Here is a 15,038-nt window from a genome sequence, read left to right on the forward strand (position 1 = left end):
TGGGTGGTATCACACTACCTGGTACTAAACTATACTTACTACAAGGCTATTGTAAACAAAACAGCATGCCACTGGCATAAAAAAAAGATATATACATTAATAGAGCAGAATCCATAATCCAGAAATAAAACCATGCCTATATGGTTAATTAATTTATGACAAAGGAGGCAAGAATATACAATGGGTAAAGATAGTCTGTTCAATACATGAAGCTGAAAAGCTGGGCAGACACATGCAAAAGAATGAAAGTAGACTATCTTCTTACACCATATACAAGAATAAATTCAAAATGGATCTAAGATTTAAACATAAGATCCCCAAATCACAAAACTCTTATAAGAAAACATAGGCAGTAAACTCTTTGACATTGCTCTTAGTAATATATAGATATATTTTTAGCTATGTCTCCATGGGCAAAGAAAACAAGAGAAAAAATAAACAAATGGGACTAATCAAACTATATAAAAAGTTTTAGCACACTGAAGGAAACCACCAATAAAATGAAAAGACAACCGACTGAATGAAAGAAGATATTCAACAATAATGTTACATATGGGGTTATAGCCAAAACTTTAATGAACTCATACAACTTAACACCAAAAAACAAAACAAAAACAAAAAACAATAAAAAAAATGGGCATATGACCTAATAGACACTTCTCCAAAGAGGCCACAGAGATTGCTAATAGACATAGGAAAAGATGCTCAACATCACTAACCCTCAGGAAAATGCAAATTAAAACCACAATGAGATACCACCTCACACCTGCCAGAATAGCTATCATTCATAAATCAACAAACAAGTATTGGTGAGGATGTGGAGAAAAGGTAATGTGTACACTGTTGGTGGAATTATAAATTGTAGCAGCCACTATAGAAAACAGTGTAGATATTCCTCCAAAAATTAAAAAATAGAAGTACTGTAAGACACAGAAATTCCACTTTTGGGTATTTATCTAAAGAAATCCAAAACACTAATTTGAAAAGACATACATCCCTATGTTCACTGTAGCATTATTAACAATAGACAAGATGCGCAAGCAGCCTAAGTGTCCACCGATAGACATATAAAGATGTGGCATGCATACACACACACATGCATGCACGCACATACACACATAGGTAATGAAATATTACTCAGCCATCAGAAAGAATAAAAATCTTGTCATTTGCAGCAACATGGATGTACCTAGAGAGTATGATGCTAAGTGAAATAAGAGGAAAGAAACTCATAGATACAGCGAGCAAACTGATAGTTGCCAATGGGAGGCAGGTTGGGGTGGTGAAAAAGGTGAAGGGATTAAGATGTACAAATTGCTAGTTATAAAAACAGTCGTGGAGATGTAAAATACAGCACAGGGAATATAGTCAATAATATGGTAATACGTATGTATGGTATCAGGTGGGTACTAGATGTTCTTGGGGTGATCACTTGTTAAGTTATATAAATGTCTAATCACTATGTTGCACACATGCAACTGTATTTAAAAGATAAAAACAAAATTTTAATACTGTTTTCAATCTGTAGTTGGCTGAATCCACAGATGGAAAACCCAGGAATACAGAGGGCTATTTGTTGAAAAAAATCCACATATAAGTGGACCCAAGCAGTTCAAATCCTTGATGGTCTAGGGTCAACTATAATAATAAAAAGAGTAGTAGTGCTTTAGATATCCTAACTCACAGGAATTACGGTGTTCATTTCCCAGAGGAGGAAGTGGATTCCCAGTGAGGGCAAAAGTCCTGCAGAGAAAGTAACACTCCCTCTGCATGTGGCTGCCACTGATTTAATGTGAGAATGGAAGTTTTGTGAAGTCCCAGGTGCCTTCCCCCAAATGGGTAGTAGGCTGGCATGGTCAGAGCATGAGCTCTGGAGCCAGATGGCTGGGATTAAATACGAGCTCTATCCCTTCAAGTCGGGGTAACCTTAGGTAAGTGGCCTCACCTCTCCAAGCCTCAGCTTCCTCATCTGAAAAATAGGGGTAGCAAAAGTGCTATGTGGAAAGGCTGAGCCAAGGAACACATGAGACAGTTCCTGTCCAGAGAGGGCACTTGACTAGTGAGAACATTGATCATATTAATATCCTCTGGCCTAGCTGGGACCCCTGGTTTCAGCAAGGACTGTCTCTATCACTGATATACATCACCTAGAGGAAGGTGGACCCTAAATGGTCATGGAGCAGAGTTCAGCAATCAGCTTTCTGTTCTGATGTCCACACTTACCACCCTGCCCAGCTTGGTGTGCACACCAGACACAAACAGCCACACCCCAGACCTGGGTTCTCAACAGAGGCAGTGTGGTCCCAGAGGTTCCTGGGATTGTCACAATGAATGAGGGCATGACTGGCTTTGAGTAGATAAGGGGCAGAGAGGCTAGGCTCCCTGTGGTGCTCTGAACAAATTAGACATTCTTGAAGGTAAAAATCTTTTTTAGACTTATCTGAGATTAAAATCTAACTCTGTCAGGTAAACACAAACTAGTTTTGTACCTTTTAAATATGCATTGCATTTTTCCATAATTCAAACATTATGCAAATCAAAGGAAGAATTATTTACCATTTTGCACAATCACCTCAGCAGCAATAACCCTGCCTATAGTGTGTTTGATACAAACACACATCAATCTATACTTAAAGATGTCACACTCATGGTGAATCTACATCTAGAAAGGGGTGAGGAAGAGAGAGGCTCTTCAAGCAGTGCAAAGGCTCTGGGGTAGGAGGAAGTAAGCTATGTCACAGAAGTGAAAGAAGGCCACTGAGGTGGGGCAGAGTGAGCATGGGGAAATGGAAGTGGATGGTGAGGCTGGTGAGGCCACAGGAGCTGGGCAATGCAGGGCCTTGGGACCATGCTAAGAATTCAGCACTTTGAGAAGACAAGACAGGCTTTACATTAGAAAGGATATGTTCAGATTTACATTTTTGAAAAAATAACTCTGCAGGGTAGTACATAGAATGGAGGGGTCATAGTGGAGGCAGAAAGGCCAGCGACTCATCCAGGTTAGAGGTGATGGTGGCTTGGGCTGGTGGGGAGATAGTTGGGATGGGGAACGGTGGATGAAGTGGAGCAGCATTGAGGAAGCAGAATCTACACAACTTGGCAATGCCTTGGATTCTGGAATGAGGATGTGCCAAGGTTTCCCTCCCAGGTATTTCCTGGGATTCTTGTTTGAGGACAGACAGTGGGGCCATGCTTGAGACCTGACCCAAGAGACTGAGCTGAGGAGAAAGATAATATTTTCATTGTAACCGTCACTCAAAGCCTCCCTGACCTTTGGTACTTACCTGACTCTGCCACCTCGGCAATAGGCACCCCCTGCTCATATGCCATGAAGCCCAGGACCGAGAAGATGGCAAAGCCAGCCACGAAGCTGGTGCCGCTGTTCAGGCAACAGAGCATGATGCAGTCCCTGTGGGAAAGCAGTGAGAGGGGCTCAGGTCAGAGTGGGTGGCACAGGCTGGAACATTTTGTCTGAGCACCATGGCTGTCTTGTGTGAGAGGCAAGGCAGTGAAGGTACAAACAGCACCGTTTGCCTGATGAAATCCTTGTGGTTCAGAGAGGTTAAGTGGCTGGCCTATGGTCACACAGCTCCTGCTGCACTTTTAAAAGATGTGTAGGTCAGAGATGAGAAGCATGGAGAGGAAGCAGGAAGGGAGGGAGGCTGGCAAGTGGGAAAATACACAACCAGTAAGGAAACACTTGGAGACAAACCAGTGCTCCTTCAAATCCCTTGTAGCCCAGAAAATGAGGGAAAGCAGGAAAGGATTGATTTTCTGGGAGCTCAAAAAGGAGGACAGACTAGGTCTCTGAGAAACCCTACTTCTCAGCCAGGGGAGCATTTCCAGCTTCACACTGGAAGCTGCCCACAGCCACGGGAGAAGACACCCCACTCCACCAGCAAGCTTTTTTTTCCAGAGCAGCACCCTACAGACCTCACTCTGTCCCTGCTAAGTCCCTGCTTTGCTGTTCTTTCCAGGCTGAGCCCTTTACAGAGAGATTATCGAAGCAGCGACTGTCCCCTGACTTTGGGAGAGGCTCACCAGCAAAGAAATGCCAGTAAGCAGCCATGACTCAGGAGAAATCACACTACAAATGACTATGCCAAGATGAAGAAGATGGATCCCTCAAGTCCCACCCCCTCCCACCTCGAGTCCTGCATCCTCATGAGGCCAAGGCAGGGAATGAGCCTCTCAGGATCTCAGCTGCTGCAGATTGTGCACTTGGGAGTTAATCTTACAAGATGTGCAATGCTCTACTTCAAAGGGAGAAGTTCCCCAGTGACTTGTCCAACCCCCTGCTTGAAGTATGACCAGCCTGGAGTGTCCCTGTGGTGGTGGCCAGCGGCCTCTGCTCACCTCCTTCCAGGGTGCTTTCCCCTTGCCTGAAGGCTCCTGTTGCTTACAGGGTAAGAAGTTCTCATGTTGGGTTTGACCAAAATCAGCCTTCTCTGATGAATTTTAGTTCTACCCTCCCAAGTAACCTGGGGCTCCTTCAGACTCTGAAGACAGTAGCCTTCTATCCCCTCGAGCTTTTGTTTTCTCAGTTAAACGTCCCAGTTCCCTTACCAGTTCCACACCCTGCTCATGATCTGTAATACACTCCAGCTTGTTCAGCCTCTCTGCCAATGTCATGTGAGCACTAGACTCAAGAAGAGAACTCACCTCTTCTTCTCCTGATACCATACTTTTTGTAATACAACCAACGGGTACACAAATGTTGGTGACTGTAACATCCTGTTGTCTTGCAATGACTCTGAGAATCAAGAGCATAGTGGTGAGAGCATTAGACTGGGGCTTAGGGTTCCAATCTCCCTGCAATATCTCTTCTCCGGTCCTGATAGCACCAGCTAGAAGACAAGGTGCTTGGATAGATTGAATCTATTGACTCTTGGGCCTTGTGATAGATTAAATCACTTTCCAGCAAGTCGTTGTTTCCCCTACCTTCTTCCTCGGGGTGAAGTTTATCTCCCTGCCCCACTGACTTTGGGCTTAGTTGCATGACTTGCTTTGGCTAATGGACATTAGCAGATAGGCTTCAGATATACTTGTGTGATTTAATTTGTCCTTTACCCCTTCTGTGATTGTCCATGAGAAGAACTTCCTCAGGAGAACTGCTGTTCCTGCAGCCTGAACCCAGAAGGTACCCACATGGACCACCAGACTTGAGCCTGTCCTGGATTCTGGAGCCAAACCCATTCAATCCACAGCCCAAAGGAGAGCTTCCTCAGCTGAATAGCAGATTTGGGCACAATAAAAAACAAATGTTGGTTGTGGTAAGCCGCTGAGTTCTGGGGTTGTTTATTGCACAACATTGTTGTGGCAGTGAGTGACTGATACAGGTTCCTTTAAAGAACTCTTCCGGCATTGTGGATACAGGATGGGCTGGTAGGCCTGAGGATTTTATCTGCAAGCCTGGTGTGCTTCTTGAATAGAAGTTCAGCTTGTTCCAGGGTAAGGGCAGAGTTAATCCTAGGATTGGAATAAATCTGTTCTTTATGACTGTTTCCTGACCCTGACTTATTCAGCAGCAGGAAATGAGGTGGCACTGGTCAGAAAAGCACTTTCTCCATATACTCTACATTCTAAAATTCTGTATAATTTGGATCCGCAATGTGTCCAGTCATGTGCTAGGGTGTGTTGAACACTGTGTCATGATACCCAGAGGCTGAGGGAGGAGCAGCACACACTCCGGTTTCAGTCAGTTGGTAGTGGAGATGCACATCCTTCTATCTCAGACACCAAGGCCCACGCTTTTTTCTAGCAGATACACAAAAAGTATGCTCCCTAACAATCAAGACTTCCAAATCCCGACTTGTGAACAGTTGTCTCTGGGCATCATATGGTTGCTGAAAAACAAATGTCCCTTATTGCAAAGCCCCCATCTTGTTCCAGGGGCCTCACAAGAGGTTTTCTCACACCACAGGGAGGCTCTGAGCAGACTGAGGTCCCTTCCAGCCCTGTGTCTCACAACCCTACCCTCAGAGTACCCACGCCTTCAGGGGATGGAGTATATCTGCCTGCATTCTTAAGTGACAATTTTCCCCACCTGGTTTGTTCTGTCCCTATCCCTCTAATTTCTCCCTTACATGGCACCTTCCAGGTGAAAAGCTTATGTAACAAGTTCTGTGAAGTTGGCAGCAGCTGAGCCAGCTTTGAAGACCTCCAGAAGCTATTACGCTGTCAGAAGAGAGGGTACTAATTTACTCCCTCTGTGGTGGGAAAACCTGCTTGCAGAACAATTCGATTTGACAATGTCACCTAGGGGACTGAGTTTCCTCTGCTAATAGAAGGAGGAGAAACCTGCCTGTTGGATGGAGAAGCAGAAGGGATCATCGGTGACTGGCATATTCACCCACTTGCTCTGTGGGAAAGAAAGTTGCTGCTGTCCTGAGACACAGCCTGACAGCAGGAAGTCTTGGACAAATCTGTGCCCACTGTTGTAGTTGGGAAAAGACTGGTCATTCCTGGTAGTGAGAAATAGGGGTGCAAGAACCAGAAAGGCCCATGTTCAAAGCCACATTCCATCACTGGCAATGTGATCACAAGCGACTTACCCTTGAGCCTCAGTTTCCCCATCTGTATAATGGTGGGGCCCTTCCAAGCTTCCTTCCATGTCAGCCAGCACTATGCTAGGCTTGAGGGATGGTGGCAAACAAGAAGACCCAGCAAGTGTCCTCATGAGCTGACAGCCTAGCTGGAGGTGAGACAGTGACCAGGTGGCTCCCACAGGGACCAGCACAGAGGGCCTGCATGAGGCTGCTGCTGTGCTGATAGCTGTAGGCAGACAGCATCCTCTCCAAAGTCCAAGGAGGATCACACTGTACCTGGACGTAAGGTCTACTGTGCTGCTCTCCCTGTCCCATGACCTTTCTCCTCTGTCCACGGTTACCATTTTGTATTGTGGCTGACAGAGTGCTTTATCCCTCACCCCCCAGACCCACCTCCTCGTGAATGCCATGAAGGTAGAAAGGATTTTCTGGTCAACCTGGTCTGACCTTCCACCTCTCAAGTATGCCTCTGCCCAGCCATACCTAATGACCTCTCTGCTCGAAGGCCCTCAGGAACAACACAACTTGTTGCCTAACTGTGTACTGGATTCCACAACAGCCTTTCTTTTCAGCATGTTAGCCCCTTCACTTTCACTTCCTCAGAGCCTCAGTTTCCCCAAGTTACAAACTACAGACTTGGACTATGCCATTCTGTCTGTATCTCCCAAGGTACCAAGTCCCGTGTCTCACACTTAGTATACACACAATGCACACGGCTGACTTAATAAATGGATTAATAAGGTGATCATGCAGCTAGCTTACTGAGAGGATGCTGCCCCCTGACCACCAGAGAGGGAGAGAGCCTAGACATTCAGTTCTATCACCAATGGCCAATGCTTTAATCAATCATGCCCATGTAAGGAACACACACACACACACAAACACACACACACACACACACCAAAAGAAAGGGATTCAGAGAGCTCCCAGGCTGGGGAGCACATAGGTTCAGGGCGAGCGGCACACTCATAGAGGGCATGGTGGCTCCATCCCCGTTCCCCGTATCTTGCCCTCCTCCATCTGGCTGTCTCTGAGTTACAGCCTTCTATAACAGACCAGTAATCTAGTGAGTACAATGTTTCTCTGAATTCTGTGAGCTGTTCTAGCAAGTTAATCAAACCCAAGGTGGGGGTCACTAGAACCTCCAGTCTATAGCTAGTCATTCAGAGCACAGATGACAACCTGGACTTAAAGTTGGTGTCTCAAGGGGGGGAAAGGGCAGTCTTGTAGTCTTGTAGGACTTGGCCCTTTCCTTGTGGAATTTGATGTTATCTTTGGGTAGATGGTGACAGAATTGAGTTTAATTGAAAGACACCCAGCTGTGTTTGAGAATTGCTTGGTGTGGAGGGAAAATTACACACACTGAAATTTTATTCCTAGTTTTGGAATAGTTTCCTTTTAAACAATATTTGAGTCTTTAATCAATCTGATGCTTATTATGGTGCATATATGAGACAGAGTATGAATATATCTACCTTGATTATTTCCCCCAAATACTTATTCTGATTATTTTCCCCAAATACTTATTCTGTCTCAGAACTATTTGCTGAAAAGCCTCCCTTTCTCAAATAATCTATGACCAGGGTTCGCTTCATTGCCATTATTACATGAGTCTTTATACCTGAATAAGGAGCTCTTGGACTCTTAGACGGAGATGTGCTGCTCAGTCATCCCTGAATATTCACCTACTGTGACCAGGCACTAAGCCAAGGGTGCAGAGATCTCAGCAAACAGACCATGGACCTCGACTTAGAGACCAGGTTGTACATTTCTTCACCATGCACTTCTGGGTGATCTTGGCCAAGCCCTTGGCCCTCTGTGAGTCTCAGCCTTGCAGCAGAATTCAGACTGCTAGCCTGAGAGGCCAGGCAGTCAAATTAGACAGCCTCGGGCTCACATCCCCGTGAGTCCCCTCCAGGTGTGGGTGTGGCCAGCTGCAGAAGGCCAGACAGGGAGGCCCATCAGTCTGAGGGGCAAGCAGGGCACTGGTCATTTCAGGTGGGTCAGGAATGACCTTACCATCAAATGAGAAGGGGCAGGAAGCAGGTTTATGAACAGAAGGCAGAAGAACAAGGCCCCTGGTGTCAGAAGACCTGGGTTCAAGTCCCAATTTTGCTACTTACTAGCTATGTGACTTCAGGCAAGTCACTTATCTATCCTGGGAAAAAGGATGAGATGGAGGCCTGGGTAAGATTCCAGAGTCGCCCTGGCTGGTTGGTTCAGCAGTAGAGTGTCAGCTGGCGTGTGGAAGTCCCGGGTTTGATTCCCAGCCAGGGCACACAGGAGAAGCACCCATCTGCTTCTTCACCCCTCCCCTTCTCCTTTTTCTCTATCTCTCTCTTCCCCTCCCACAGCCAAGGCTCCATTGGAGCAAAGTTGGTTCAGGGGCTGAGGATGGCTCCATGGCCTCCGCCTCAAGCACTAGAATGGCTCCAATTGCAGCAGAGCAATGCCCCAGAGGGGCCGAGCATCGCCCCCTGGTAGGAATGCTGGGTGGATCCTGGTTGGGTGCACGCAGGAGTCTGTCTGCCTCCCCACTGCTTCTCACTTCGGGGAGGGGGGGAAAGATTCCAGAGTCGATTGGTTGGAATATACTCTGATCACATTTGTTATTTTCCTAGCTTCTCCACGGCCTACTCTTTGACCCTGGGGCAGGGAGAGACTGAGAAACAGCCCATCTGTCTGGCCCTGCAAGTTGGAAAGACAGACACCAGCTAGCGAGGCAGAGTGGAGAGCTCTCGGGTTTGGTGAAAAGTTGGCTGGGCTAGGGAAATGCTCACCTGTAGCAGTTGTTGTTATAATTGTTATAACTTCCCAGAGCAGTCAGACAACCCAGGCAGATGGCATAGGAGAAAAAGATCTGCGTTCCAGCATCTACCCAGACCTGCAGAAAGGCACAAAGAAGTTGGCACAGAGAGAAGTCAGATGGGCAGTGGCCCTGTTCTCCAAAATCCCTCAGCCACACCCACCTTCCAGTAAGACTAGACAAAGGGATAACCAAACTTCCTAACCTCCTTAGGAATGTGCTTTTTAGAAGTTCTATTCTTAGAGACTAGTTGGTTAAATGTAAATTTCCTTAATTAAGCCTAGAATTTTTCTGAGGTTATGGATAATAGTTCATTGAATATTAAGAACTTGGATGTTTAGGTCCCTGCTCTAGCTGCGTAACAATAGAAAATGTACTTAACCTCCTGAGGCTTAGTCTCCTCATCTGCAAAGTGGCAAAATAAATTTCACTTTCAGGAGTATTGAGAGGATTCATGCAATATGGAACATAGGCCCCTGGGATCTGGAGCATGCTCATTGTCATCTTTAAACCAAATGAGTGATTCTTCTTCTTTGTGATTAAGACTACCATGAGAAAACTGTCATAGGGTTCCTTCCAGGGGAGCACTAGCCTAGCTGACCGGAGCATAAGAAGCAGCATGGAAGGGACAGCAGGAAGAAGGTAGGTCCATCAAATCCTTATCACCTTTCAAAAGACATGCATATAGGCTTCTTATGTGGTGCATATGGAAACTATTTTCTTATTCTCTAAGTTCCCCTCTGACAAAAACTGCTGTAGAAGCATAACATGTAAAACAGGAATTACAGTGGCTTCTCTGATACTTTCTCCCAAGCTCCGTTTGAGCTCCTAGAAGTTACCAAGGAAAACTCACAACGAAATTCCAAATGCAACTGATGAAACTGATGTTTCAGAATCAAGTGTCATCCGGAAAACAGGGCTTTGCACTAAATATAAATACTAGCAAATATTTATTCAACACAGTGTGCCAGGCACTGGTGCTGAGTCCTGTGTGCATTACTGCACTTGAATATTCACACAACCCTATGCAGTGGTTATTTTTATTAGCCCCTTTTATAGCTGAGGAAACTGAAGGACAGAGAGGCTGAGTAACTTGCTCAAGACCACACAGCTGGGAGTGGCAGGTAAAAGTTCATGAAGACTCTCCTCTTGAGAAGCATGCTTACCCAGGTCCCAGAATTTCAGAAATCCTCAGGTGTAACTTTCCTCCCTACAAAGGCTCTCTTCTGAGTACTTCTGACCGAATAGTTTCTACTTGATTACTGTTAGTGACAGGGAGCTCACTATCTTATTATGTAGCCCTTTTCTTCTTCTTTAGATAATTCTGACCATTAAAACATTTCTTAAAATGAAAAGAAATCTGCCTGACCTGTGGTGGCGCAGTGCATAAAGTGGCAACCTGGAATTCTGAGGTTGCCCGTTCAAAAAGCCCCAGGTTTGGCTGGTCAAGGCACATACGAGACGCAACTACTATGAGTTGATGCTTCCTGCGCCTCTCTCCCTCTCTTTCTTTTCTCTCTCTCTCCTATAAAATCAATAAATAAAATCTTTTTTAAAAATTAGAAGAAAACTTCCTTCTTTCCTGTGTTTCTAGTCCTGTAACCACCCAGACCACACCTATCCCTTCCCTGTGGTAGCACTTTGGAGATCTGAAGAAAGCACCAGTGCCCCCTGGGTCCTAGAACTCTCCCTTTTCCTCTTTCTTGGGGATCTGATTACATGGTATGGGTCTGTCTTCCCTGAATTTGCTTGATTTTGTTAAATAATTCAACAAATATCAGAATTGAAGATACTATTGTTGCCTTTCAACCTACAAAACAAATGCTTTCCCCTCCTCTATCTAACACAGGGTCCTTGGGTTTGGGGTCTTGGAGCTAAGTGAGGATCTCAGGGAGAGCTCTTTCATTAAGTGTGTGTGCTGGGTGTGAGAAGGGCCCAGAGTGGGTTGAAATATGAGGAGGAAATGAACGTGGAGGAGGAGGAAATAAAAAAACTTTTTCAAGAAATTTTGCCTTAAGGGGGAATTGGAAGATAAGGTGGTAGTGAAATGGTTAGTAAAATTTGGGGAGGATTTCTTTTAAATGGTAGAAACTTTAAATGGAGGAAGGTTAAATGTTGATAGGAAGGGTCCAGTGCAGAAAAAAGTTTTGAAAATTTAGGAGAAGACTGAATATGTTTTTAAGTCCTTCTCCTCTGTTTCCTTGTTTGCTATCTCAGTGGATTCCCTTGACCCAAATTAACCTGTGTTGGCCATCAAATCCCCAAGAGAGAAAATATATGTAATTTGCCTTGAAAAAGATGAGTTCCAAGGTGCAGGGGCAATGATGGGGTTTTCAAACCTTAAAGGCCAGTAAAACACATGGCGAAGCAAAACACAGTACAGCTGCTGACTCAGGAAACAAAACCATATCACAAGTGATGCCCGCAGGAACGCTCAGCGTTGCTGGAGTCTCATGCTTGTTTTTAATGCCTCTGCAAACTGGAATGTCCCCCTCCCAGGCCAGAAAGAGGAGCTCCCAGCCCTGTGGAGAGCTGGTTTCTCTATCAAAACTGGGCCCCATGACAAGTGGTCCCCCTACCCTCTGCCAACATGGTAAATAAACTCTCAACTTGAAAACACCAAAGACAGCTTTCCATTCACACGGTCTCAAAGATGAGCCCCTACCATGGTTTTTTACTTTCAGGGAATTTTTCTTGTCATTTGATCACTGAGCACACACGTCAACACTAAAACAGACATTTGTTGTTTCTGTCCATCCAGCATTCATCTCCTCTTTTCATGTGATAGCACCCCAAGTTTCCTTTGGGAAACCACCTCTACCCACTCAGAGATAGCTTCAGGGATGTTCACATGATCCATGTCTGGCCAATCAAAGCCTTTCTCTTGGCCACAATGATTGGGTCAGGGATGAACACATGATACAAACCAAGCCAATGAAACTCAGTTCTGGGACTTAAAAAAAAATTTTTTTTATCTTTTTCAGTGTTCTTTGAAGACATAATTTTATTTATTTATTTATTTATTTATTTATTTATTTATTTTGTGGCAGAGACAGAGAGTCAAAGAGATGGACAGATAGAGACAGACAGGGAGGGAGAGAGATGAGAAACATCAATTCTTCATTGAGGCTCTTTGTTGGGCCTCCTTAGTTGTTCACTGATTGATTTCTCATATGTGCCTCGATGGGGGGGGGGAGGCACTACAGCAGAGCAAGTGACTCCTTGCTCAATCCAGCAACCTTTGGCTCAAGCTGGTGAGCCTTGCTCAAATCAGATGAGCCCATGCTCAAGCTGGCAACCTCGGGGTCTCGAACCTGGGTCCTCCATGTCCCAATCTGACGCTCTATCCACTGTGCCACCGCCTGGTCAAGCTGTTCTAGGTTTTTTTTAGTGGAGTCATTGCAAATGGGATACATTCCTCACCATGAGGGAAGAGAAGGGCCTGACTCAAAATACAGCCCACACAGAGGAAAGCAGAATCTAGAGCAGTGGTAGTCAACCTGGTCCCTACCGCCCACTAGTGGGCATTCCAGCTTTCATGGTGGGCAGTAGCGGAGCAGCCAAAGTATAAATAAAAAGATAGATTTAACTATAGTAAGTTGTTTTATAAAGATTTATTCTGCCAGACTTAGCAAAAATCCGAAATAAAGTACTTGGTAAGTAATTATTATTTTATGCTTTAACTTGCTGTAACTCTGCTTTATAATTTTATAAAGTAAAGTTACTTCCTTACTTTATAAATCACCATTACTGTGGAACTGGTGGGCGGTTAGAAAATTTTACTACTAACAGAGATACAAAAGTGGGCGGTAGGTATACAAAGGTTGACTACCCCTGATCTAGAGCAAAGAAAGACGACATTGGTGATGTGACTTGAGTCACTGGGTCCAGCCATACCTGAAATAAGACCTACCCTAGAACATTTCAACCTCAGAGGCCTCTTTTTCTTAGGTCAATTGAATGGAATTGCTGTCATTTCAAATGAAAAGAATTCTGACAAATAGCAACATTAAGCTCTTAGAAAAGTCCAGAGGCTTTAAGCCCAAATCCTTCAACCAATCCTGGATTACTAATGAACCACCATTTGATAAGTGTCTTCTGTGTGCAGAACCCTGTGGCAGACTTTGAAAAGGTATTATACCATTATATATAGCACTCCATCTCTGCCTGCAGGTGAGATAAAACATTCAGAGAACAAGGCACCTGGTACCTAGGTGTGGTAGATGAAGGAGAAGATGAGCATGTGCTACAGCAATCAGAGAAGGCTGTTTGGAGAAGGCAAACCTTTAAAGACTAGAGAAGCAATGGGGATATGTTGGGCCTAGAGGTTTATGTGAGAGGGGAATGTGTTCCTGAGTGATTATTTTCCCTCTTGCTTCCTTACCTCTGTAGGAAAAAGCCTGCCATTTTTATTCTGATGGTTACCATTAAATCAACACCTTTACACAATACCCTTAGCCCTCCCCCTTTTTGGCAATGTCTGCTGGTTTCCTACCATAAGGAATTTTGAAATTACCCAGTAGCCTCTACTTCTCATCCTTCCCTTTCCTCTAGCATCTAATTTTAAAAAACACCCATTTGTTTCCAGTCAACACTTAAAGGCAACCTGTGAATTTATTCTACTTTTCATACACACATTTCATTCTCTCCTAATTTTTAATACTTATACTGTATCTGCATTAACAAAACATTCAAGCATTAAATCCGGTCCCCCTCACAGCTATTAATTAGTATGAGTGCTATATATAGTCGACTATAAATCTAATGCTTACCCTAGCCTTTATGGTTATACCTCTCTAGCCTATAGCTTGCTTTCTAGGAAATTGTTCTGGAAAGGCTCATGGGAAATAATATTTCCCTGTTTCTTGCATGTTCTTAATATCTGATTTGTGGCTTTTCTTACTTGACTGTATATAACATCCTTGGTTCTCTTTTTCTTATCCCGAGAATTGTGAATATGTTGCTTAGTGTTGCTGTAGACAAGTCTGATGACACTTCATTTCCCCTTATAAAGTATTTACTCTTTTTGGCTGAATGACAAATAGGATTTTTCCTTTTTCTTTAAAGTCCAATAATTTTATTAGAGCATGTCTTAATGTTGACTATTCTGGGTTGATTTTTCCAGGCATATGGTGTATATTTTCAAGATGCAAATTCAAATCTTCTCTCATATTTTGGCGGGGGGGGGGGGGTTCTGTTTTTAGTTTATGTTCTCTTCCATTGCTTTGGGTTTCTTTAGGGGACTTGTTTGTATGTTGGATCTTCTTTGTCAATCTTCTATACCTATCACCTTTTCTTGCATCTTAAAAAAATAATCTTCTTCATTTCTGAAGATTATTTTCCTCCCTCTGTCCTCTATTTACCATATGATATCCATGATGTCTATTCATTCCTTTATTCCTTCTATTTAGTTATTGCTCTTGAAATATTTTTTCCTTTCATAAACCATATTTTCAAATCTTCTTTTTGTCTAACAAGTTCACTTATGGTACTGTTTCAAAGCATCTGTTGGCTTAATTTCTTTTAGCAATTTTAAAACATTAAGTTTCAGTGTTTAGATGTTTGATAGGTCTATCTTTGTGGAATGCACTCATTATCTGTAGGAATGTTATTCTGCTCATAATTGTTTTTCTTTTCTTTCTTTCTTTTTTTTTTTTTTTTGTATTTTTCCAAAGCTGGAAATG

General features: G+C 43.9%; 1 protein-coding gene across 1 annotated transcript in view; it reads right to left on the reverse strand.

Annotated features, from left to right (window-relative positions):
- The window catches only part of SLC6A11 (solute carrier family 6 member 11), a 119,158-nt gene that overhangs the window by 18,633 nt on the left and 85,487 nt on the right, over positions 1–15,038 (reverse strand). Inside the window, exons 7-8 of the mRNA XM_066244666.1 lie at positions 9,329–9,432; positions 3,285–3,409 (exon numbers count right to left, since the gene is read on the reverse strand). Coding sequence (XP_066100763.1) covers positions 3,285–3,409; positions 9,329–9,432 — 229 coding nt within the window. The remainder of the gene's footprint in view (positions 1–3,284; positions 3,410–9,328; positions 9,433–15,038) is intronic.

Source organism: Saccopteryx bilineata, chromosome 10 (assembly GCF_036850765.1).
Source record: "Saccopteryx bilineata isolate mSacBil1 chromosome 10, mSacBil1_pri_phased_curated, whole genome shotgun sequence".
NCBI classification, from domain to species: Eukaryota; Metazoa; Chordata; class Mammalia; order Chiroptera; family Emballonuridae; genus Saccopteryx; species Saccopteryx bilineata.